We start from the raw sequence: 27,206 nt of genomic DNA, 5'->3' as shown, positions 1-27,206 counted from the left end.
TGCTTGCCGCTCAGCGCGTCAGAAAAGCGCGGGAAAATAACTGCTTTTGATTGGCTGACTGCATTTTCCCGGCGTCGCTCGGCGTCGCTTACCAGCGATTTTCCCGCTCGTTTTACTTCACTTCGTATTAGCGTGATTTTTTATCGGGAGTTTGTAAGTATATAAATTTTCTGTGTAGCCTGCGGTCCCGCGAGCACCCCATACATGCATCTCCAAAAGAGCTTGCCTGTGTGAAGGGAAAATTGAGTACATTGAACCCTGATCCACGGATCCCAACCAAATAAAGGAAATACTCGGGTCGAGCTTGAAAATGACCTCACATAAGCAAGGGAAACGAAAGCAACACCTACAAACTGTAAGTTTATTAGTTTATACGAACACCGTTTTGCTGTGAAACCGGCGTTCTTTACACAGTTAAAGTAACTAAACAACTACCTTATGATGTAAGAATGCATTGTTCTCCTAACCCAACTTTATTCAGCTCTCGGAGCCTTCATGTTAGTTCAATACAATCATAATTTCATTATAATATTGTAGTTCTTTTTCATTTGTTTAACAAATGGAATTCTTTGCCACATCTCTACAAACCAACATCAAAAATCTACAATAATCATCCTTCAACGTAAAATTTCGTCTAAAAAGAAACGAAGCCTTGGTTTCTGGATGTAACGCAGAATACTTGTACTTACAAATCTATTTACACAAAAACTTATATTCTCACTGAAAACTTAAATCTTGGCCTTTAAAGTGGTGCAAAGATAAGATTTGTCCTTTAATACAACATCAACAAATTGCCAAGGATACAAAACATGTGAGTATTAAAGGCCTGGTTCACACTAGCGACATAACGACATAACGGCAAGGTCACGCAAATGCAAAAAACACCTCACATTATGTTTTATGTCACCAGTATGAACAACATAACATAACGACATAGTTGGAACATAATGACACAAGCATATATAACGACATAAGGAAAGAATTGAACTTTTCTTTATGTCGTTATGTCGCTAGTGTGAACCAGGCCTAACAGAGACGTGAACAAAGAAAATCCGATTCAAATATAATGTTAATGTACAAACATTCAACCTTCTCTAAGGCAACCAGTGCCAAAAATCAGTGTACTCTATAGACTGACATCTGTTTTAGCGGAAAGTTCTGTCACGCTCGCACTCTGCATTGTATGGCCACTGGTAGATCAGTTTTTTTTCTTTTCTCTCTCTTTTTTAAATTCCCTCCAGGCCAGGCGACACTCAACCACGATCCACGTTCAGCAATGAGACCTGCTCGTTGCCATACTCTGTATACGAACCAGCCGCATATTGATCTAGAGAACTCCAACCCATGATCATTTGGTCGAGTGTTTCCTTGGCCCCGACTTGTATTTAATTCCTCATAAAAGGGACTTCTCTATGCGGATTCTACATATGGGTAACGTTTACTTTATATTCCAAAAAGCTCCATAGAACTACCTTAGCTAATTGGGTTAAATAAAATCTGTAGTTTCTTCGTGTGACTGAATTGATAAAGTCAGTCAGTGACACAAGTTACCCATGTTTCCGTCATCATTTCCGTCCACACATTCTCACTCCTCCACAAAACCAATTCCAGCAGTATTCGAAACGTTTGTCACATTTGAATCCCGTACATATGGCTTTGCTCCCACGAGTCGCCTGCAGCTCAGTGGTAGAGCGGTCAACCGGTGTGTGGAAGAGGGTATAGGTTTGACTCTTGTTGGGAGAACTTAGAAACTTATGTCACTGACTGAATAACATGCTGTAGCTTTCTTTTTCTTAATTCTTTTCACAGTCTACAAGACTGTTTCTCGGCTGCGCTAAATTTCATTGTCAACAAACGTTCTGTTGATGTACTATTAAGCACCAATACATACGCGATAAATGTATTAATGTTAAACTCTGTCAAAAACACTCAAGTACCTAGACAACGAATTCATCGGTGTGACAAGTTTCTTTCAAGCCAAATGCTTGAACATTTACATTTACATCAGCGTCGCTTTTCATTGGTTCCGACTGTTCGCTATTTTGATTTCTCAAGTTTTCAATGAATCCTGTGTTCACATAAATGTGTTCTCCTGTACTAGGCGCACCTTTGTCTTCAGGTTGTCCTTTTGTATCAGCGACATTGTCGTCTTCGTCGTTATCCTGAAGTCCCTCAAATGACAATTGCGACATTCGAGGACTGGTTTCGGCCTTGAGGTTCATTGATCCATTCTCGTCTCTTTGACTGTTCGATTTGTCTGAAACCAAGGGAATATTTCCTTCGTTCTCGGTCAAACTGAAATCAGATGCGGCACAAAGAGTTCCGTTGCCACTGTCAGTACTTTCTAGGGTACCAGATCTCACATTGGGGATCTCAAGATCAGTTAAACTTGTTCGCCTTTCATTATCTAAATCCTTGTTATCAGAAGTCTCTGGTTTACTTAAAACAACATCTATAGGGCGTGCATAGCCTGAACTTGTTTCTGATATTACACTGTCTCTATTGTTATCAGGAAGAATTTCCAGATAAGTGTGAGTGCTAGCTCGTTTATCATCTTGTTTCTTGTCCGGGCTTGTTTCTGATATAACGCTGTCTCTACCACTGTCAGGAAGAAGTTCCAGATATGTGTGAGTGCTAGCTCGCTTTTCATCTTCTTTCTTGTCCAAGCTTGTTTCCGATATTACGCTGTCTCTAACATTATCTGGAAAAAGTTCCAGATATGTGTGAGTGCTAGCTCGCTTTGAATCAACACACTCTCTAAGATCCTTGCAAGTACCTATACTTAAACCGGAGTCCTCCTTCTCAAAAGCCCCACCACTGTAGTCGCTGTCTTCACCTACTGGTGAAGAGTGATACTGAGAAGTGACCAGTCCTGGTATCTGACTTATTCTTACTGAAGCATAGGGTGACGTAGGGTCGCTGTCAGCCTCCAGAAGGCCGGCAGACACCCCACTATCTCTTACATCGCTTTCACGGTTTGAGCCATTAAAGCTCCCTGCCACGGACCTTTCCTCTTCGCTGACACTCGCATATGGGTGATCCTCGTCGCCATCATCTAAAGGTGTGTCACTATCAATGGGACTCCCAGACATAGTACTGGCTTTACTTTGAGAGCTGGCTCTTCCACTGCTTTCACGGCTTGGTGGCTTTTCGTCGCTGGTCACACTTGCATATGATGGCTCCATCACGTTATTATTCTCCCCCAGCTGGCTGCCGTGTACGCTCTCATACGAATGGTAGATGTCAACATCAAAGGCTGTCCAGTTCATGTCTCTCAGGAGAAGAAGAGTGTCCAGCGACTTGGAATGCCTGTGACACAGATTGGTTCTTCTAACATGGCCCATATCAAAAGTCGCCGATTTATCTTGGAACTCCATGGAGTTTTTTCTCGGTGGTGGTACAGGCGGCTGCGATACTGATCCACTAATTATCTTGTTGAATGTTCCTCCAAAACTTGACGATTTTACCAACACTGGGTGTGCTCGTATGGGAGGTGACTTTTGATGGTATGGAAACGTTTTGCCTTTTCCCTTGTTGTTTGGTGAAGTTTCAAAGAATCGTAGACGATCAAGACTCTTTGAGAATCGTTTGCTTGGAGCAGGAGGAAGAGGTCTGTTCTGAAATATGTTTGATACACTTTTCGTTCGACAACCAAGAGTTAAGGACCTTAACTCTCTTTCAATTTCCTCTGGAGAAGATGATCCATTGATCATGGGCTTGCCGTTCTTGCCTAAGTTTTGACTGGACAATAGAACTGCGGGCACAGTATGGCCATTTACATTCCTGCCTTCAAAAAGATCTCCTGCAAAGGGAATAAAATGCTCATCAGTTTCAACCCTTCACAACTCTAAGAGAAATCAGTTGTCGAGCAATACAAACAGTAAGATCATGTTTAGTGTTTTATAAATAGGTGCCCCTTTAAGATAGTTAAATTAAGAGAAAATTTGTGAACTTTTTGCAATAACTAAAAACATGTCCCTAAAACGGGTACCCATGTCCAATCATTTCCAATCATCTAAAGTCGATGATTAAAAGTTGATGAATGATATAAACTCTCATTTCAATACTGAAAAATCGCTTTCCAAATTCGTCATTTTTTGACCGATTTTTGATCGATTTAATCTTACCAATTATATAAATTAACTATTACAGTGATCTCTTTATGAGAGGTACAACCTCAAGACCAACTCAAGCTGTCCGCCTTAGACAGGTGCTTGCATTAAAGAGAGTTCAGTTACAGACAAACAAGTAAAATCCAGCCAGGGCCAGCCAGCCAACAATGTCCAAACTTCAGGACATGTTCAACTTAGAATGGTGTTCACTTTGAGAGAGTTGTCTGTAGTTATTTTTACCCCTAAAATAATCACAAGCAAAACACTTTTTCTTTTACCTTCACTCAAGGTGCTGCTCACTTCATCATTAACTGAGCTATAAATATGATCTCTTCTTCCTGTCCTGGGAAGAGTGTTCCCTTGAAACTGAAGCCCATCCTTCTTTCTTGACTTCTTGTTTTTAGAAAACCTCACAGCTTCCTTCCGTTCATCAGTTTTGGGTGCAATACGCTTTGTTCCAATGTACACCCGTTGATGTCCTAACGAGTCCAATGGAATCTCATATATTTGAAGTTCTGGAGTTCCAGGCTCCTGGTTAGCTGCATTAGTAGAGAAGCAAAAGTCACCGTTAGTTGTTAAGTAAGTATAGTACCATATTTTTAAGGGTGCTGTTAAACTTTCATTTACCAATAAGTGACCAAGAAGTAAGCTCCTTCTCTGGGCCATACAAGATGTTCACTGGGAAGTAGGGGGTTCTCCTCCAAACCCAGTTAAAATATCCTATGTTCATTTCCATGCGTGCTGTAGCAGCTGATTTAGGATTCAACTTTTAAGTTGAATCCTAAATAAAACATCCCCCTTCCCCCTTATCCCACCTTGCATTTATATATGATTCACACTCTTGAAAATTAACCATGTTAAAACATTTCTACATTGTCATTGTACTTATTTTTTACTTACTTGCCAAATTATCAAGAAGAAATTCAGACTCTCTATAATGGAAAAAAAAAAAACAACAACAAACTAGTTATACTACTACAGCAACTTATAGTATCCAAAGTTTATTACATAGATGTAATGACAGGGGAATTTTTTGTCTAATTCAAATTTTAAAGTTAGAATCTACAAGAATCATGCATGTTAAAGACATTTTCTTTTACATTAGTCAGAACAATAACTAACTGTTGACCAGTCTGCTTCCTTTTGAAAAAGGGGAATCCCCTGACAGTCTTAAGCAGTCACTTTTATTTAGTAGAAAAAAATGTATTTGAAAAATTTCCTCCCTGTTCTCATATTTAGCACCTCTCCCATGCCACACCCTAAAGATAATAGCCAGTGCTAGGCTCCTTCCCCTTTAACCTCTTCACCCAGAGTAAATAAGTATTATTTTGCACTTAATTAAGTGCCTTTGTCTAATAAAGCACCACTGTGAAGTTTGGTTTCAATTTGAGGAAGCCTGGTTATCAAGATTATCTCTCATGATGACGGATAATATTCGATCACCTTGTAAAAGCAGGGCTGAGTTCGAGCTCATTGTCATCCCAAACCATATATGAGCCATGGTTTTTCCTGCAGTAATAAAGATTGAAAAGGGGAGAAAAATGAGGTTTTTGTCAAACACAGTTAACAAATAAGACATAAAATACATTTAAAATACATTGGAGAATTACCAGTTTAATCAAGTTTTTCTAAAGCAATTGTCTGTATCTTTTTATACCAAATATTTAGTAATAATAATACATTTTGTTTATTAGGACAGATTATTGCAGATGATTGAAATTATGATGTTCTTCTGTTTTGCTAAAATTTCTTGAAATTTCCAGCTCACATGTATTTTAAGCTGTACCTGAACATGAATTTAAATTAAAAAGTACTTATTGTCCTTAAGCTGACAACTTCACCTACCATCTGTCCACCTTTGTATAAATGAGACACACTATAATAGCAATAATAAAGATCAGTCCAACACCAATGAGGATGTAAACCCAGAATGGAATATCACCTGATGGAAGACATTAACAGAAAAAATCTTATGCTCTGCATAATAAATTAATCCTAGTTGCCATTACCACCCAACTGAAACACGACATTCAAAGAGGAAAAATAACATAAAAACAGGAAGTAGATTACAGATAAATTTGGGTGGTGCTGAAGGTGGTGGTTTCCAAATATTCTGTTGACTTAAATTAACAGTGTTTTGATCGCATGATGTCTTTTGAGAAATGTGGGCACAAAGATTACCACTATAAGGTTGCTATCTGATTCTCAGTAGCTTTTCTTGAGCATTTAACCTACATCGAGCAAAAGTGTATGCTACTTTAGCTCATTTGTTGTAGTAAAGCAACACATCGAAGGGAAATTCCAACAATATATTGCTTTACCTTTTAAACTCCAAGACAGATCAGAACTAAATGTCTCCATAATATGTTAAAAAAGGAATTGCTTCAACTGACAAGTAAAAACCTCTCCCGACTAAGAAGGTATATATATACCCCAAATTATGAACGGACACCAGTCACATATTTAACTTATTAACCAAGGGCAAATATAAAGCAAGCAAGCATGTCTGAGGTGACACTGGAAGATACCACTGATACACCTTGCCTTGTTATAAGTGTGTTATTTATAGCTCTGTGATAATCACATTGATATGATGCTATATATTTGTTACTTAGTTAATATATCATTACCTCCATCATCATTTTGGTTTGCAGGAGATGAAACTCCAACTACATTAACTGGCTTGGTGCTCTTTGGTTGCTCTGACTGCACACCATTTTCACCCACTGTTGGCGACATAGCAGCAGAGGAACTTTTTCCAGACTTTAATGGAACTATTCCTGACTGCGTCAAATTTATTGTTGCTGTTGTTAGCCTGTGAGTTGTAGGTGCATGGGTAGATGCAACTGGATTGCTAGAGGTGTTAGTTATATTTGTCAGCTGATTGCTGATTCCATTGCTTGATGTAGGATTTGTTGCATTGCTGAGCAATACTGAAGAATTACTGCCTGCAAAAAAAAAAATCATAACATATTAGCAAGTTATCTATTGGCAAGTTATTTAAATACAGTAGATTAATCTTTAATGAATTTACTACAAGGCACTACTGAAAAACAAGCAAGGAATTTTTAATTGCTTTTTTTGGTCAAAAAATATTCCAGCTGAACCCACCAATGACTTGCCTAATTTGCATTTTGTTTATTGTTGGAGCAATCAACAGCAGATATTGGTGAGCCATTGATAGAGAATATCTGTTGTCACATAATTATGGTACTGTACTTTCAATTTTTTTACACTGTCTCAACAACTAACCAACAGCCAAAAACTGCTAGAGGCTGCCTCAAACAAAAGTGTTGTTGACAGTTTGTTGGGGCTTCACATTAGTAAAATTGATTGCTGTAACCATGGCAACCACTTTCCCTGCTCAAGTTACACAAACCAGTTGACTAAAAAAAATTAGTGATGAAACAAAATATGGTCAAAATACCGGTTGTCAAATAAAGTTAATAAACCTAAGATATTTCTGAGAGACATTTCTCATGACAACAGCAAGCTGTTGCCTTGCAGTTTCGATGATCTTCCCCCCACCCCCCCAACCCCTCAAAACCAGTTATTTGTGTAATGGTGTTCACCAACAGATAAAATAATAAATGGAGAGAAGATCCTCGCAGTTATGATAAAATAATCATCATCACAATAAAAAACAATTAAACGCCCACAAAAACATTCTCACAATTAAATGACAATTATATACTTTCAATACTTAAGCAGTTGTTTCTTATTCATCATGCTGGTGTGCATAATGTTTAATCCTAAAACATTTCATCTTTTTCTAAATACAATTATATACCACAATGGCATCCTTTAAAACAATAATTAATCGAACTTGAGAACTAAAATTGTCAAACTTGTGGTTAACAAAAGCTTCCGTAATGTAGTGTCAATATCATGTTCTTTAATTAATACACGTATTTCGCTGAGCTAAGCGTATAGTTTAAAAACAAAATACTTTTGGAAATTTTGGTAACATGACATTGAAAATCAAGATAAGCATCTTTTTTTAATTTTCAACTATCCTTCGTTTTATCAGGGTCGTGTCGAACGTGACAAACGAACAGTAAACCGGAAAAAGTGGGCTACAAAACACTGATAAAGTTGGAAAATTGCCAAGCAACAAAAGTCAATTCAAAATAAATGAAAAACTTCGATAAAATTAAATAGCTGCTACATATTAAGCAGCTTTATACGATAATTTAGTTGAATGCTGGCAGACAATCACCTCTCGACCCATTACCGAAAACAGATCGATGATAGCAACATCCGCACATTATGTAAACAACCTTCCATTCAAATAAATGTTCAAGTTGAATTTCGCCTCCGAATGAACGAGGTTGTTGTTCCTATAAACATTATATTTGAATATCGAATATTTCTTAGATCGTGAAAGGATTGGCGTCTTCGAATCGCGAAAAGGGAAGAAATCCTTCGGGATAATCCGATCGGTAGGATTAGAAAAATCGGCCGTGTCCACAAATGATCGAAAGCTTTTAAATCGAATTTAGCAGGTCTGTCATTGTACAAAACTCGTAACTTAATATTTGTCGAATATCTGAATAGAAATTATAAAATAGAAGCGTTGTTCTAGTAAAATTTATTCCATTATCTAGATAAACCAGGAGCCCAAAGTTACAATATTCCCATCCCTTCCTATAAAATGTGTCAAGGTTGTAGGCGAAACATATCAACAACGATCTCCTCTCTTCGGCCTCTCTTACTTCAATAACGTTGTTTTTCTTCACAAACACCTGATAAGCCTCACAAACTGTCGACTGCTTAAATACATCAAAACAACTGCTTACCTTCAACAATTAACGGCTTCCACAGAAATAACAGCTGAAATACAGCCATGCGAAGAAACAGTGTCGCCATAACAATTTTCAATGGGATAATTTTCGAAGGTTTATAAAAACCGCAGTTTCCTCGAGTTCAAGTAAGAACTTTCCACGTGAGCAAGCCTTTATCCATAACTGTAAAGGCCTCGCTATAATATATGGTCGTAGGAAATGTCTTTCGTAAAGTACGATGAAAAATCCAGTGAAATCTTCTACAATAGAGTTGACAAATGACTCTTTATGGCCGCGGTCATCTCGAGAGGAAAACTTACCCTTCGGGGAGGTATGCGACACGAGTTTTAGCGCCTTCAAAGTAAATAATTGACAACAGAAAGCTTTTTAACTTTCTATCGTTTCCATTATACCTCCTCCAAAGAGTGTAGAAAAGGTGATATTGTTTACACCCGCTGGCAATGTGTGGTTTAAAACTTGCTTTCTAAGCAAAAGCCGACGGAATATAAACGACGACCTCGCAACATCAACCGGAAACAGTGCAAAACTTTCCCAGCCGGGGCCTTCTGGGCTCGGATAACAAAAATGTGACGTATTTCCGGGGCAGTTGTTACCCCACTAACGGGAAACGGGGACTCTGGAAACGAGTTTGATATTTTCTGGGCGAGAGAAAAAGTGAAAACAGATATTTGGCAAGCTTTTGGCAGGGCTAAGCAAATAAAATAGAGGCTTCCTTATTTAAAGATATTTTTGTCATCTCACCTCTCCACCCCTCCCCGGTCCCCTCCCCGGATAATTTTCAGAAAGCAAGCACTCCGCTGACCAAAACGTACGCACGCCCACTTTGTAAATACCAACATGGCGGAAATTTCGTGATACGGTCGAGGGAAAAAGAGTACTTGATACTCTTATTTGAAGTTTTTTTCTAAGTTGAGAACAAGCGATAATTGCTTCTTTGATAATGAAGAAACAGTTTTATCGTGTGAAGCAGCTCGCTGATCAGAGGGTTGGAAGGTAAACGTAGCACTTCATAAACATATAAACATACAGCTGAACGGAAGTTAAGCCTTTAATCTCGATTTGTATATCAATGATTCCGTTTTGCTAGAACTGAGCTCATTTAAACATATGAAGAAATGTAAGTCATCATATAACAATTTCTTTCTATTAATCTTGCCCTTTTTAGAGCGGAGAAGACGGAAATTTTAACAGAAGACCTACAGCATGTGAGTAAAGCAAAAATTTGCCTTTGTCTTTAAAATCTGCTGCATAAAAAATGTGCCTTAAAATCGAAATAACATAAAGTTGAATGTTTTGGTTTCGTGCAGTATTACTGCAAACTATTTGGAAATATTTATTCTAAGTTCGAGGCATAGGCAAGCTTAAAGCGAAAACCATTTTCCATTAATTTTTATGCCATAAATTCATTTATTTAAATAATTTCCCCCTAACCTACTGCCATTGTTGGGTAAATAATTCTTATTTATTCTAACATGTCAAACAGCAAGCTAATATTCTTTAATAAGGAAGTGAGTGGAATTTGAATATAAAACTGGGATTAAAATGTGCATCTGTCATTAGTAATTATGTTGGTGATAGTGGGAGGTGTGCAGAGGGTCAGCAGATTGTGAGGCCCTGCCAGGGGGGATCCCGTGTCGCTGGTCTAAATTTAAAAATGTCCCATGTCGCTTTTTTTTTAATTGAAAATTGCTTAATTTAAGTTTTTCCAAAAGGGTCATCATTTGTCGCAAATTTATGTTATGTGCTGTCGCTACTTTTTGGGCAATGTTGCTTGTTGGAATTTACCCTGGCAGGGCCTCGATTGTGCAGTAGATGGGTCATAAGGTTAGGGTTGGTATGAATGAGACTATGAATCATCTCGAAGGTCATTGTAAGTTAGGCTTCAGCTCTGTATAACTTTTCTGATCTTCAAGATCATTCTATCTATTTCCAATTTGCTATTTCAAGGCTGGGCGCTTATTGACTTTTCCTGCCTACACGGTTGGCGCTTATTCAAGGCGGGCGCTTATTCGAGGTTAGGCACTTAATCAAATAAATATGGTATCAGCCTTTTACTACATTTGCGTAATATGTTTGCAGGTTGAGAAGACAGTGGATAGGATCAAGCATGCATGTCAGACTACAAATAAGAGGCTGGCTGCTTCAATGCAGGGAACTGGGATGGATTTAGACAAAAGACTGGTGAGGACATTGATAATTCATTTCAGTGTTTACAGCTGGTTGCAGTATGTCAGCAACCAGTTGAATTACAAAGAAATGGTATTGTGTGTGAAGTATTCTTGGTTTTCATGTTACGTCATAAAATTCTGAAATCAAAATTCACTCGGCCTACTTAATTTTCGTTGTCATTAGATGTAAGATAAACCAAAAATTATATCTTTTTGCAAATTTCCAGATCGATAGTGTCATTCGTTTTTAAAACTTACAGAGCATTTTGAATATTTGAGTTCTTCGTCGTATGTGATATCAAGCTGAGTGCTGTGACAAAGCTGTTTTGTTTGAAAAAAGGCCTTTCCTTTCCATTTTCAGCAGATTGAACATTTCAGATATAATAAGTGGTGTTTATGTGAAACTGTACTAGCTCATGAGCCAAAGATTGCTGCTGTTGTAAACAGAATTGAGTTCCAGATGGTTTCTCTGACATCACGGCGGCCATATTTGTGTCCCTCGGAAGGAGATAGTTATGGAATCTCCATACTAAGCGCAAAGCGCAAAGTAAATAACCAAGGAACTATGCTTTTAGGCTTGGATAAATCTATTTTATAAATAACAGTGAGTAATTGATCAGTCTATAAATTATAACTTTACAAATACAGGGCTGCAAATAATTTTTTTTTACTTGAAAGGTCCTTCTTAGACATCACCTTAATTGGACAAAACAAAATTTTGGTCAGACATCACTAAAAAAAGTTGAATTTTATTCATTGTTGCCGTAAAATGATTAACGATCACAAAAATGTCCCAACATCTTGTAAGACCACATTTGGGATTTTGTCGGTCATGAGCAAATTTTAATTGGCCAATGTCCGATGACTGACTGTTATTTGCAGCCCTGCAAATAGTTACTTGTTACTGGTATATGTACAGTATGTTACTCAGAGTATTGCTATCTATTGTAGGCAGTAATATTCCTCAAGTCGTTACGTGGGTCAGATGATATTACTATGCTGTGGCCTCAGATGAGATCTGAACTCATGGTAATCACCTACCATAGCCATTTATTACACACCCATATGAGCTCCTTTTCTTTCGGCCACTTTTTTTTTTTTCAAATTCACATGCTACATGGTCATTTTAATTTTCATGTCCGTGAGTTTTGGAATATCCCATTATGATTTATCAAACTGCCTGTACTTGAACTTTTGCAATGTTGCAACAAAAAGCAAACATGGCTTATAACATTTTGCTGCATGACTAAATAAAATACACACTGATTGGTGAGCATAACAGCTGTTTTACACATATTAATCCCTTATTCTTCATCTGTTGTTCACAGCATAGCAATAATGCATCTTATACAGCAATTTCTTTGTAGTATGTTAACATTATGGGGAAGCATCGGCGGATGGTGATGCTTGTCTAAATCACAAACTAGGTATTGGGGCCAAGGCAGTCTTGCCCAGTCTGCCAACTATTGTATAGGTCATTCCTATTTCGCAATTACCTTGTTAGCTGTAATATTACTTTAGACAAGTAGTACTAGTGATTTTCCAGCATGCAAGTAGAAGTACAATCATAGCAATACTTCAGTGTCGCATGTCTTAGATAGGCTAGTTGCTAATGCTCTTGCAGCAAGTACATACGTTAAGCAAGCAGCCAGTGTATTTCGCAGTTATTTTTATTAACGATCAAGTAAATTTCTTCACTATCGTCAATCTTAAAACTTTGGTGTTGGTTGTTAATGGGAATTCTCATATTAACTTTTGCTAATGCTATTGCTTGGGTTGATCAGCTGAGAATAAAAGCTGTTTTCAACTCAAATGTTTTAAGGACAGTTTATTAATCAGTAGTTTGTCTTGTCAAATGTATGATAAACAATTTCCACTAAACTGGTATAATAATGAATTTTTAGTCAGTGAGGCAGGCATACTTGGAAAAAAATTATGAGTTCTCCCAACAGGGGTCAAACCAATGGCCTCCTCAGAACTAGTCTGGATGCTCTAGATATCACTTAGATACGGGAGACTCATAAGAGCTTAGGCCATTAATTAAAGTTCAATTGACAATCATCCTGCATGCTGCTAGGATTTAATGTCAATAGTGACATACATGTATGTGCAACAGGAGAAATGCGATGGTATGTTTTTCTTCTAAAGTAAACACCTGCGTATAAGAACCTAGTGATTTAAGAACCTACAGGCTGAAATTGGGCATTTTAATACCCAAATATATAAGAACCTATTTAGGCTGGCAAAGAACAATAGGTTCTTATACAAAAAAAACACTCTTATTTTGTAGCCAAAATACTGGATTTTAATTGATAGAAAATGTGAAATTTCTGAGAAACACCATGAGAATTATTTGTTTAATTGAAAATCTTTTAAATATAGAGTATAGAATACTGTATAAAATTATACTGGTGTAGCCTTGGGACTTGAATCTGTAGAGTGCCCTGACTTTTGCTCATGTGAAATACACATTACTGCTTGTCTTTTTGTTTAAAAAATAAGGCTTGGCATTTTTGCGGTTTAAAATACAAATGTTCAACCATTATGACATACTAGTACTACAGTAGCTCTCTGAATGGTATCACTATGACAACTCCCACAAATAAGAACCTACTAAGAACCTAATCAGCCTGAGTTTGGAAAAACTACCCCAAAATATAAGAACCCATTCAGCCTGAACCCAAAAATTCTAGGTTCTTATACGTGGGTGTTTACTGTATTAGCCTGGTGAAAAAAATAATGATAGTGATGATTTTTCAGTCATTAATGGAGACTCAAGACTACATTAATTGCTACATTCACAAGATGATCTAGTCTCCCTCGCAGCAGTTTTTAGTGTCGTCACGCAAAATTGCTCCCCACTTCCCTAAAAATGGCTGCGAGGGAGACTTAAGATGATGCCATTAACAAACTCCTGAGAATGGTTATTTTAATCTTTGGCTACTTTCAGTTTTTTTTTCTTTTTCCTTTTTTCTCAGGTTTTTTTTTTCTTATTATAACACACTGTTTGAGAAAAGGTGAGGTGTAGCATAAGTACTGGAACTGTTGTCTTCACCTTTCTACCTTTTCTGTCATTTTTTTAGAGAAAACTCCACCAGACAGCTTTAGCGCAGAGCATGTTGGAATCAGGCCAGCAGCTGGGAGAAGAATCTCTTTTGGGGTAAGAGAAGTCAAAAGCACATGCAAACAGTGTTAATTAAAAACTCAAATATTTATGGTGCAGTTCTAGAAAATATCCATACCCATTTTTGGAGGGGGGGGGGGAGGAGGGGGTCTCAACAGCCAAAATTTTGAATGGAAAGTATGGGGCTAAACTGGTATTTCCAGGAGGGAGGGGGGGATTCACTCAAAACCCTTCCTTGGGAGGGGTAGGGATATTTTGCAGAACAATGCATTGTGTATCAAACACTGAAGTAGGCATCTAAAAATCCCTAGCAAAGATGTAGTGTTGCCTGAATAGTTGTGGTGTTTAATATCAGTTAGCATTCTGTGATATCTTACCTCTGTTTCTCTGTGTAGCTGCCACACAGTGACAAATTTGTAAGAGTTTTTTTTTTCTTCCAGGGAAGTGATGCAGCGAGCAGGAGATGTACAGTCATCACTGGCCAGGGAATTGGCAGAGTACGAAATGCAAGTAGAAAAGGATGTTTTGGCACCTATGACATCACTTCTTGAGGTGAAACAGTTGTGCAGTGATTATAAGTTATAATTTGTATGAAAAGTGTGTTGACTACTTTGTTTACCTGATACGCATTCAGTTTACATAATTTATATGGCACTGAATCTTTTACCACTGGGGGAACAAGTCGGCAGATCTTTACTAAAGCACTCAAAGAGTTTCCCTTACTTATTATCTAGTCAAAAATTAATGCCATCAATTACAAATACTGTGGTAAAACACAGGCATGATGCAATGTCTTGTTGCTAGGAAACGTCAGGTAGGAAGGCCACAGGCACTAACAAAATATGTTCCCAAAATGGGGTGTTATTATCCCCAATCTGTAAATATGTGTATCTTATGTGTACATGTATGAGAGTTTACCCCCTCCTCGAGAGATCTATATTTAAGTATAAATATGTCACTTGACTGATTTCTTATTCAGTCTCTACAATCACTTGTTTCTCAGAATGATATCCCAAATATCACTCAAACAAAGAAGAAATTGACGAAGACTAGACTTGACATGGACACTACTAAATCAAGGTACAGTATATGCATAGCCATACATCTGGAAATACATGCTGATGTGATTATCACAGGAAAATTTTACAAAAAGCCATTAATGTTATTTTTAAAACCCATAATGGTAATTAGCTAAATCACATCCTTGCCAAATTCCCATTAATGGGAATTTTACGAAGAAGCAATGGAGTAAACAGTTCCCATTAATGTAAATTTAGCCTTTTGTATGTAAGTTCACAAAATCCCATTGATGGAAATTAACTTTGATAACACCAGTAATGTTTATTTGAAATCCCATGACAGTATTTTATAGAGAAAACATTAATGGGAAAATATTCAAACACATTCATGTGAATTTGGCAGTACATTCCATCATGTGAAATAATGAAATCCCATTAATGGGAATCAACACGAAAACAAATGAAATGTGTATTTGAAATCCCATGACAGTATTTTATACAGAACCCATTGATGGGAAATTATTTAAATACATTCATGTGAATTTAGTAGCACATTCCATCTTGAGAAATGATGAAATCCCATTAATGGAAATCGACTTGCAAACACCAGTAATGTGAATTTAAAATTCCATGACAGTATATTATAGAGAATCCATTAATGGGAAAATATTCAAATACATTCATGTGAATTTAATAGCACATTCCATCATGTAAAATGATAAAAATCCCATTAATGGAAATTAACTTGCAAACACCAGTAATGTGTATTTAAAATTCCATGACAGTATATTATAGAGAACCCATTGATGGGAAAATATTAAAATACATTCATGTGAATTTGGCAGTACATTCCATTATGTAAAATGGTAAAAATCCCATTAATGGAAATCGACTTGCAAACACCAGTAATGTGAATTTAAAATTCCATGACAGTATATTATAGAGAATCCATTAATGGGAAAATATTCAAATACATTCATGTGAATTTAATAGCACATTCCATCATGTAAAATGATAAAAATCCCATTAATGGAAATCGACTTGCAAACACCAGTAATGTGTATTTAAAATTCCATGACAGTATTTTATAGAGAACCCATTGATGGGAAAATGTTCAAATACATTCATGTGAATTTGGCAGCACATTCAATCATGTGAAATGATGAAATCCCATTAATGGGAAATCGAGTTGCTGTAAAACCGACAAGAGTCTGGGAACGAGTATGTCTATATTTGGCATGTTGGTTGTACGTGCAACGGATTTCGCGCCATTTTCCTTGCTGCTAGCAGTTTTTTGCCTTGCTCTTTTGTGTTTCTGCTCTGTAGTCTGTAACTGTGTGAAAAATGGAGTTATTAGGTCATTGTGGATTCTTCTAAGTCCAGTAATTCTTCAATGGATTCTTCTAAGTGGACCATCCACGAAGTTGCTGAGAAGATACGCGAAAAATACGATGAAGAAGTAGCTGAGAAATTCAGGTGTGTTTTGATTTTGCCAAGCCTTTGTCAAGTAAAAACTAAAGGGCATAAGTATAAACTGACCTGGAGAGAAAGTTGTTCTACCCAGTTTTTTCTTTATTAGAAAAGGTGTTTCACCGCTTAGCAGATCATTGAATATTGAGAGTTTTCACAGCAAGAACGTACTAAGCTTTTATCAGTCACACAAACGAAGCGCGGCTAATCACTTTCTCTCTGTGCTTAAATTTGCTGATAAGTAAAGTGACCAAATGAACTTATAAATTAAAAACCTTCCAAATGTTTGTATACTCTATAAAACAAATCTTTAGAATAAATGTTGAAAGGAATCCTCCATCGTTTCATTTCTTATATTTGGCATTTTGTGTTTCTTTGTTAGCTTGGTAAAAGTTTTGGCTCCAAAATTCTTCTCAAAACCTTTGCTGTTATTTAACAAATTATGCTCATTAATGAGCTCTGAAATGCCATCGTTTCGTCATCTTTTGTATTGATTTTTTTGGTCTTCTTTCTAATCGTGTAGAACAATAAAATTGATGGCAAGAGGATTTAACGCCTTGAATTCTCTGTTATATTTGTCATCACTGGTATGCCATTGATTTCAAACTCAACAGTTGACAAGATTTCCATATACAATGTATGGAGTCTTACCTTTCAATTATCACATTCTTAGCGGGAGAATATTCAAAATAGACTGGCTGCATGAAAGCTTACAGACATTCAACAAGAAATATTGCATGCTAAAATTATGTCCTCATTAGACACTAATGAATAAGAGGACGTCTGAAACATTAAATGCCATAAAGCTTGTGCTTTGGTTAAAAACGCTTTTTTCATAATCCACAGAGACAAGTACCCATGGCCACGGCTAAAGCCATTGTCCAAGTTGCCTTTAATGCCATAGGATTTACAAAAATGTGGCAAACATAACAGCTTCTCGCACACAAAAATAATGGGAGCAATGCCAAGCCGAACCACGCAACAAGAAAACAGCTCATCTCTTGCATTACGAAGTATGTGTTGAAACCTGCAAGGGAGTCTCAAAACCTTGAGAAAGAAAAGGCAGCCCAGATTGTTGCAGTGAACATGTATCTGCTTGAAAATGAAATTGTTCTCATTAATGCTGCAAAGGATTTAAAGCCTATTGAACGGGCAGATATAGTCGAAGAAAGGCTTTTTAGGTTTCACTTGCCAAAAAGTATAACCCATGTTGTGTTGTTGATGACTGCAAGTTATGTAACAATTTGTTAAGGAAATTATGTACAATGAAGATTTTTTCTTTTTTATTTCATTAAATAGAACAGTTGATTGTTCTTGTTAGCTTCTGTGATATTCAATAAGTCAGTGAAACTCCTATCTTCTGAAAAAAGAAAACAATATGAAATAGTTGAGTAATTCAAAAAATAGTGACACCACTGACATTCGTGTCTTACAATGGCAAAATATTAGCAGCAGTAAACCACGATGAAATGTTGGCAAATATGATTTTCTCCTGTCCAGAAACCCATGCTGTGTTATCTTGACATTCAATAATGGTAAATGTTAATAAACCACGATGGAAAGTTTCAAAACGTGAATGTGTATATTGATAAACCCATCCTGTGTTACCTTGATTTTCTGCAATGGTAAATGTTAATAAACCATGATGGAAAGTTACAAAACATGAATGTGTATATTGATAAACCCATCCTGTGTTACCTTGATTTTCCAAAATGGTAAATGTTTATAAAACATGATGGAAAATAAGATAACATGAATGTATTTCTTCATAAACCCATCCTGTGTTACCTTGATATTCCAAAATGGTAAATGATTATAAACCATGATGGAAAATAAGATAACATGAATGTATTTCTTCATAAACCCATCTTGTGTTACCTTGATTTTCCAAAATGGTAAATGTTTATAAACCATGATGGAAAATAAGATAACATGAATGTATTTCTTCATAAACCCATCATGTGTTACCTTGATTTTCCAAAATGGTAAATCTCGTTTAACCATGATGGGAAATTTAATTTACATTGATGTGATTTTGATAAATCCCATCATAGTAAATACCTAAAATCCATTACTGTTTATTCATTTAAAAACATTCATGGGAAGAATTCGGAATATCCATGAATGGTTTTAAAAATGGGATTTACCCAATTTACCATTCAAAAAACCATACATGTTTTTTTGTAAAATTTTCCTGTGTATGATAATAAATTATTAATTTGCCAGAGTTTATTAGGCCTCAGCATCTCACTCAAGGCCTCTTTACATGAAAGTTCTCGTCGGGGGATGACTTTCATCCCGGGATAAATTCATCTCCGTGTCTGGACATTTTGCTGTTTACATAGTGATACATGATTTCGTCCCGGGATGAGTTCATCCCGGGACGATTTCATCCCGGGATGAAACACCAGGATGAAATGTCATCCCGGGATGAAACGTGACGAAAAATCCCATGTAAGCAGTCCTTCCCAGGATGAAATGTAATGTTATGTAAGCACGGGCGAGATGAATTCAACTCGGGCGGGACGACTTATCCTGGGATGAACACGCTCATGTAAAATGAAATTTTTTTCATCCTGGGACGAAACTCATCTCAGCTCTCATTGTAAAGAGGCCCTCAAAGTACATGTGCCTATAAAATAAATAACTTCTCATCGAATAACATATGGCTTTAAAGCAACACAGCAACTTTTAAAATTTGGCGTAAGAACTGATTTATGTTATCATTGTCATCATCACCATCATTATCATGTCTCACATTTAACTTATATTTTGTTATCACAATGGTAATTCATTAATGTTGGTTTCTCTATACAGTAAATAGTAAGACTCTTTTAATGATACAGATAGACTGATGTTGAAGATCTTGTAGATGTGAGCAGAAAATGAACGTAAACATGATCATTTCATCTGATCTATTGAAGCCAAGAATTTTTTCAATAATTTTATGTATTGGAAACAAGCTAGGCTAAGATGTTAGTGTGTTTTTAGGTGGCTTGCTGCTGTCAAAGTATCCCATGGAGCAAATAAAGACATGCTTGCTGCTGCAGCAAAGGCAGAAACCCTGAAGGAGGAATATGAGGAAGAAACTGCTAAGTTTGAAGCATGTCAAGTGAGTGCCATCAATGTAATAAGACACATGTTTGCTTAGGCAATATACTACCAGTCTAGAAATTAACTGTAACCTAATCTTTATGTGACATTAGAATTGCAAGTATTATAGAGCCTAGTGGCTTGTCAGGTCATCATGTCTTATCTCTGGTTTCAGTAGCATGACTATAAGTGACTCAGTTTCTAGGAGTATTTTTACTGCCACTTCTCCCTGAATGGGATACTAGTCCATCGAAGGACTAACAGGGTAAAGAGAAGCACTTCAAAAGTCAGGTGTCTTTCACAAGTTAGCAAACAACACAATGACATTGGCCAGGGCTAGCTTGTTCCATGCTCTTCCACTCGCATTGCTTCCCACTGAGTGAGCGAGAGCATGGAACAGGCTAGGTCAGAGCTTAAAGCTGGACCACCGGATTCAATTCACTAAATATTAGGCCACCATGTCTCCCACCACTGAATATTAATTTGGTTGCAGGTCAAATTGTGTTTAAATTAACAAATCAACTTTTCATAAGGAATTTTGCTACATTTCTTTCAGGACACTCTTACTACAGAGCTTTTGAAGTTTGTTGCAAGAGAAGGAGAATACTCAAACTGGGTGATCAAGGTTATTTTTCACTGTTTCAAAATTTCCTTCTTTTCCTAAAGCCAAAGCAGTTGCAATGTAATCTTTTATCTCTTAACATGTATCATGTGTATTTTTTAGTTTATTGAAGCTCAGCTGGAATATCACAAGAGATCAGTGACAGTTCTTGACAATATCTTGCCCACTTTGAAGTCACTTTTGGGTAAGCTCAGAGATTTCCTCCTCATTTTTTTTACAACTGTCTAGTAAGCTCAAACCCAGAACGCTTGATCCAGAGTCCATCCAGCACACTAACCATTAGGCCACAGTGCCTCTCATACAGAGGGTGGTGAATATTTCTTTAAGAGTATCAATAAAGTGCATCAATATCAAACCAGACTGGCAAGTAAGATTTCATACTATCTGCCAAAAGCAAGGACTAATTACGGCAAATTTAACATTCGTTTTTTCGGTGCTAAAGTTTGGAATTCCATTGATGACTCACTTAAATCTAAGAGTCGTGTTTGTTTCAAAAATCTCTTAAAAGAATTGATTATCTCCAACTACTAACTGGTTACATTGATGAACTTTATTTTTCTTTTCTGTGTGTACATACACTTTTCTTTTTTTTTTTGTTCCCTGTGTGTGTGTGTGTGAATGGAAATCGTGTCCCGTTTTTTTTATACTGTGTAACCTTAATTGCAATATTTTTTTCCGCTTGGCCCAGCCACTTAGCTCGATTAGCCTTAGCTATTTCTAAGTGGCTGTGCCCTTTTTTATTGTAAATTTTTCCTCTTGCTTGTATTTATTTATTGTAACTTTTCTGGGCACAAATAAAAGATTGTTGTTGTTGTTGTTGTAATAGGGGTATGCAGATCCGTGGATCCCCCAATCCATGCTATTTTTTGACCAAATCTGTCTACCCGCCACATTTTGTTAAAATCCGAATGTGCATTACCTAAAAACCTTGTACAAATTGTGTGTACCGGTATATAGTGTGCTATAGTTTCACTGCAATAGACAGTAGAAGTTGTCTTTTTATGCCAATTTTTTAAGAAGTTTCGTTTCATTACTTGTTTTTGCGACAATTTATGCCAACAAAGACTAACCAAAGTGATCTGAACTTTGTTTAGTATCCACGATCTGAACTTTCTGACATGAAGAGTCTGGAATCTGGGCCAAAATTCTCAGCTAATGATCTAATTCGCGATCTGCTGAATTTTTGAAACCCACGAATCTGCTCAATGTATCGCAAAAATCCATGATCCATGAGCTCTCTAAGGCCAAATCTTTTGATCGGCAAACCTATTAACCTCCCTGCATACATTGTCACTGACATGATCCTTATATTTGTTAGATGAATCAGAACTTCAACCTGTATATGGCTGTCCACTGGAGGACCACCTAAGAATTCAGGAGAGAGAAATAGCATTTGTGATTGAAGAATGTGTTACATTTCTCTACAGAAAAGCTATGGATATACAGGTGAGTCTATTTTTCTCTCTTAGTCACTTTGCACTAACATGTAATCATGGCTTATCTTATAAACAGTTTTCACACTCTGCCTAGGAAACCATACCGTTACGGCAGGTTGCCCCAGCCCTGAAACACTGTACCTATTTTTAACCTGCAATAAACTGAATTTGATATCTTTTGTGCCAATTAAAAGCAGAGGAACCACTTGGACAGGGAAGGTGGGGAGCATGGAGGGGGTGGCATCAGGTCCAGCTTGAACATGATAGCAGTATTTAATAGAAGTAAAATATTCAGCCTTAAGTCACCCTTGTTGAATGAATGAATGAATCACTTTATTTAAACACGATAAATTAATCAGCAGAGCTGGTGGGGTCATGTACTTAAATTAGTTAATTACAGAATAAAATTTATATACATCCTTAAAATATCTAAACTATAAACTTCGTTTATCTATGTATATATTTACATTATATGCATGCTTCATTGAATTTCAGAGTTTAACTTGCTTGATAACAGCTGTCTTGCATCTAAAAAGGAACTGAATGAAGAAATCAAGAAATCTTTTTCTCTTTTCTTTTGCCATCAGGGCTTATTTAGACTGGCTGGTAGTGCTGTCAAGATCAGAAAACTTACGGTGAGTAAACCAGACAGCCAGGCAGTGGTTCTGGTCCCTAGCTCATACATTACACTTTTTGTGGTCCTTATGTTTTGGCAGTATTTTTGTTTGTAAGCTTGTTTTTTGGCACTTTCTTTCTTTTTGTTGAAATAGCAACAACTACACCTATGTGCACTCCAGCAAACTCCACTTGACGTAATGATGCGAAGAGGGTCTTCAAGATCAGTTCCTAAATTCTCATGATGTCAAATTATCAAAAATCTATCAAAATATGTGGAAGAACTTTGATGTTGATCCATTCCACTGCTGTCCTAGGGTTGTGGTACATTCACATGCATGTTTTTTATGTAATAATTTGCAGGCTGAGTTTGATGCTGGCTTAGTTGACTTATCAGAATTTGAAAGTGATGTTCACATTGTCACAGGTATGTTGTCTATGGTAGAAATTTACAAACAGCAGTGCTGCCAGTTTAATTTCATGTACTAATATTGGCTTGTATTACAAGCTTTCGAACAGATGCCAGGTGATTCAATCAAAATGACAGGAAATAAACCATTTTTGTCCAAATGTCTGCAACTTTAGTTGCTTCTGACAACAAACTGTCAGATTGATGAAGAAACAATGCAGAACAAAGTAGTTACATGGGATTTTTCATTTATCATCAATATGGCCTTCGCTTGTCAATAAAACATGAGATTTGGAGCCGTCTTCATTGTACAATTTCTATTTCACAGGAGCACTAAAGCAGTATCTTAGGGAACTTCCTGAACCTTTAATGACTTCTAAACTTTACAACGAATGGATACAGGCTTCAGCGTAAGGACATGTATATTGTGATTACACTTAGTTTCATTTATTATCAGTTATGCTATTTATAAACGAGTTGTTATCCTCTGTTGCTGTTTGTGTTTTTCTTAAGTTAAGAAAAGTTTTAATCTGATTAATAGCATTCAAGATAATGGCACCAAGTTACAAGCTTATTGGACTATTGTAGAAAAGATGCCTCCACTGTACAAAGCCAATCTCAGGTAAGAATTGAACACCATTTCCCCATGGATATGTGTTTTTTTAATTCTTATATTATAAACCCGAGGTCCAAACCCTAACCGCCTTATTTTATTTTTTAAAGGATAGGTTACCCTTTCATACGCCTTCATAAGGCCCTTTTAAAAACCACATGACAGTTTTCCCTACCCTCTTGTATGGTTCCACTTGTGAAATCCCAACCCTTTTATATACCTACTCTTTAATGTACCTCCAGCCTGAAAAAGGTACCCCTTTGGCTTAGACTGCCCACAGCCTCTCTATTTTTCAACGCAAAAAAAGCGAGAAAATTGGCGAGCGAAGCGAACGCAAAAAAAAGCGAGAAAATCGGCGAGCGCGAAGCGCGGGGGAGGGGGAGGGGGAGGGGCGGGAGTGAGCGAAGCGAGCGAAAGAACCGTTTTGCGCTGGCGTCCAGTTCTCTCGCCTTTCTTTCCCCACGCCTCATTTAATCAAAACAATAGAGGGCTGTGAACAGTCTACTTTGGCTTTCGGGCAGAGCCTCTGACTATAAAAGACGGTTTTCATAAGAGTTGTGTTGTCGTCGCCAGAAGAGCATGATAACAGTATTACTGGAACTAACTATAAATTTGGGTTTCTCCATCCTATTTTTCCTCAGGTACCTGATTACGTTTCTAGGGAAACTCTCTGAAAACAGCGAAGAGAATAAAATGAGTGCAAGTAATATTGCTATTGTCATAGCGCCCAACATCATATGGTCGCCTGAGGATGAAGGGTAAGTCAGCGTTCTTGTACTGTAACAGCAACCAGCTGAGGGTGTTTTATCAGAAAGTAGCTTGAAGCAAATTTGACTCAAGCTAAGACTACGAAAGCTATCCCTGTGCGAATTCCGGATCTTCCTATCGTTGAGCAAGTAGAAAAAGGAGAGCACGGACAATTGTCGACTCACATGCGTGCCTCTCCCCCTGGTAGAGGCTGTACGTAGTCTAATTTAAGCCTTACAGTTGCAGCATTTTTTGCCTTTATTGCGAATTATAGGAACGTAGGTAACACTAACAACAAAACTGTTTTATTGCATCTTCTGTAACATACAAAAAGGTTATATTTTGTTTCTTTTCAGTGGTGTAAATGTCCAGCACACTGGTGTCCAGTCGTCCATTGTAGAGGCATTGATCCAACATTACCAGTGGTTCTTTCCTGGAGGTAGGTGATGTTCGTATGACGTGCCGCTCGGCCTTTTTTGGTGAATAATCATAATCTTTGTTTGGAGGCAAAGTAACAAGGAGAAATAGGAAGAGTTAACATTTAGCCCAAGGGAACTGAGGCAAAGCCAAAATCAATCCTCTTTCGATTCCTTTAAACTAATGCCAAGAAACATCTGTACTGAAGGCTGTGTTTTAATTTTGAACTTAATTCTTGTGAACTTTCAGTTTAAGTGTACGCGTCTGACTTCTTTAAATATTAGGCAGCATAAACTGAAGTTTCTCTTTGCGTGCTCGAATCATTCCCTATGAGAAAGACGTCTGATCTGTAAAATCCCATACTGATGACCTATCACTATACAGAATTATGTACTGTCTCTGATTGGTTTGAATTTTCGTCGCGAATTGCAACCAATCAGAGACACTGCACAGATCGCTGTAGAGCTATGTCATTAGTTTGTATTTTTTTGGGTGGCATCTCAGACGTCTTTCTCGAGCCAGGGAGGAAAGTGACACCTGTTTAGTCTGTTTAGAAGAGTCTAAGGGGCTTTTACTTTAGGGAGGGGGGGGGGGGTATTCGAGGGTGGAGCTTGTTAATTTTGGTGTCAACAGCATCTTATAATATCTTTTTGGTGTTCTTAAGAATTTAATTGTTGTTGTTTTTTTTTCAAACAGAGATTGACTTTACTCGTAAAACGGCTTCAGGGACAAATGGCGTGAATCAGCTGGCTCAATGTGACAAGAGTGCTCAACTTAAGAAAGGTCCTGGAGAGTATAAGAGCGTTACTGGTGACTTCTTAGAGGAAGTAGTCAGTCTTATTAATTTGAAGGGCACCGACGACTCCATCCCGCCCGCAAACAAGTAAGTTTCTTTTAGTAACGTTACATTTTAAAGTAGAGAAAGCGTTAGATGAAGACCACATGATGAAAACTAAAATGTAATCTTATTCCATTTTAGCTCCGAAGAATCAGATTCACCCAAACCAGCCATAATTGATGTAGAGCAACCCCCCGCGTTAACAGCCGGCACTCCTCCAGCGAAAAAAAAGAGTGGTACTACGGCCTTGGTGAAATTCATGGGTTCCTCGAGCCCAGGACCTGCTTCCACTGCCCCGCCACTACCCGGTCCCAAGCCCACCGCAACGTCTGTTGGACCACCGAGACCTGTAAATGCGCCTCCACCGCCTCCATCAAAACCTGCTAAGAAAGAAAACAGATAATCGTTTTTTTTTAGAAATGGTATATTTCAATAATATGAATAACTAAACTAATCAGCTCGGAAAGGCAAGATTGTTCCTGACATTAAGCTGTTGTGGCATATTCCTAGCTTATGAATGCCTTTAATCGCTCATTGCCATTGTTGTTCTTTCAGAAATTAATCTTAGCGTTTTGCATGCGATTTCTCCTCACGTTATGCATGTGATAGGAATTATAAAACTGGCTAGCGGGGTGCAAGGATTTTTATCTTACTTTAACCATATTTCCCTCAGTCAGCTGTACGGTCAGTGATCAAGAATTCGTAAGAGAATTTTTGATTAATGCTGCTTGATTAACCGTTTTATTTTAAAGACTTTTTACTGAATCATCCTCTTATTTTATTTCTTAGTCATTTTATCACTACGTTTTAAAATGGCACAATGTTGTCGTATATATATTTTTGATTAGATTATTAGTTATTTTTGATTTTTTAGTTATCGTATGATGATTGCTGAAATGGAGGGATTTCTGATAACTGTCAGAAGCAAGTTTTGTTTTGCTTTGATTTTATTGAACTGTTTACCAATCAGTTAATTTTCAACCAGTCGGAAGCGAAATTAAAATTAATCGTGACTCGGCTTATGAACGTTCGCAATGAGTTCACTATTTTTTTCATCATTGGATGAAAAATTATCGTTTTGATGGCTTTTGTTCTGGTCTTGCGACATGCATTAGCCTTTAGGAACGCTCCTTAACATTAATGCTATGCTGAACGTTTATTACTTTTGTCTATGTAAAAAAAACTACACAGGCCTTTTTCCAATTTAGTTGTCCCTCTGTGAGAAGGATAATTTGCAGCATGAATTATTCTTTGGCTGATAAGTATACTATCTTAGGTATTTTTTAGGATTTTTTGGATTTTAAATTCACAAAGAGAGCTTTCTGAACAGGCTGGATTAGTTTGTGTTTGATATGAGATATATATTTTATATTTTTGAACTGAATTATGTACTTGTTAACGAATTATATTAATTAACTTAATCAACAGAAATATCTTGGTAAAATAATAAAAAAGTAGTTTTACGATAAGAAATAATTTTGAATAAAAAGTCAGCTTTAAAGATGAAGATAAGATATAACGTTTTTGCATCAAAAATGGAATTTGTTACTTGTCATACGTTTTTAACAACCAAAAATAGTTCTCGTTTGTTGCAAAATTAATAAAGCCGAAGAAAATACTCTACAGCTTATTGGTAACTTGAGACAACTTATAAAATTATACAAAGCTTCAATTTAGCTTTGTTTTAGTGTGAAATAAATTTTAAATATCTTATATTC

The 27,206-nt window shown here is 37.0% G+C and overlaps 2 protein-coding genes and 1 long non-coding RNA gene across 4 annotated transcripts; 2 read left to right on the top strand and 1 right to left on the bottom strand.

Annotated features, from left to right (window-relative positions):
- The first annotated feature begins 146 nt into the window (after window positions 1-146).
- Window positions 147-6,901, top strand: LOC144633231 (uncharacterized). The gene is made up of 3 exons (XR_013567013.1): window positions 147-355; window positions 4,517-4,691; window positions 6,767-6,901. It is a non-coding gene; the product is annotated as an uncharacterized LOC144633231 (long non-coding RNA).
- LOC144633183 (uncharacterized) lies at window positions 1,427-9,607 on the bottom strand. Its single transcript, XM_078491992.1, has 7 exons — window positions 8,912-9,607; window positions 6,743-7,060; window positions 5,958-6,054; window positions 5,556-5,621; window positions 5,013-5,044; window positions 4,391-4,651; window positions 1,427-3,802 (listed from the first exon to the last, which is right to left on the bottom strand). The coding sequence occupies exons 1-7, from the start codon at window positions 8,979-8,981 to the stop codon at window positions 1,938-1,940; spliced, it is 2,709 nt and encodes a 902-aa protein (XP_078348118.1). The 5' UTR covers window positions 8,982-9,607; the 3' UTR covers window positions 1,427-1,937.
- Window positions 9,608-9,737: 130 nt separating this feature from the next.
- Window positions 9,738-27,203, top strand: LOC144633192 (rho GTPase-activating protein 44-like). 2 transcript variants are annotated; one of them, XM_078492003.1, is made up of 19 exons: window positions 9,738-9,910; window positions 10,083-10,122; window positions 10,997-11,098; window positions 12,037-12,114; window positions 14,169-14,245; window positions 14,650-14,761; window positions 15,213-15,289; window positions 19,690-19,810; window positions 20,348-20,416; window positions 20,516-20,597; window positions 21,732-21,859; window positions 22,437-22,484; window positions 22,828-22,891; window positions 23,202-23,283; window positions 23,415-23,495; window positions 24,128-24,244; window positions 24,590-24,672; window positions 25,347-25,533; window positions 25,630-27,203. In XM_078492003.1, the coding sequence occupies exons 1-19, from the start codon at window positions 9,858-9,860 to the stop codon at window positions 25,889-25,891; spliced, it is 1,863 nt and encodes a 620-aa protein (XP_078348129.1). In that variant the 5' UTR covers window positions 9,738-9,857; the 3' UTR covers window positions 25,892-27,203. The 2 variants fall into 2 exon arrangements, with proteins under 2 accessions (XP_078348129.1, XP_078348130.1); XM_078492004.1 differs by lacking the exon at window positions 12,037-12,114.
- The last annotated feature ends 3 nt before the right edge of the window (window positions 27,204-27,206 follow it).

The sequence above is a fragment of the Oculina patagonica genome, chromosome 12 (genome assembly GCF_052425735.1).
Source record: "Oculina patagonica isolate OP01 chromosome 12, crgOcupat, whole genome shotgun sequence".
NCBI classification, from domain to species: domain Eukaryota; kingdom Metazoa; phylum Cnidaria; class Anthozoa; order Scleractinia; family Oculinidae; genus Oculina; species Oculina patagonica.
This window is presented reverse-complemented; position numbering and strand designations above follow the sequence as displayed.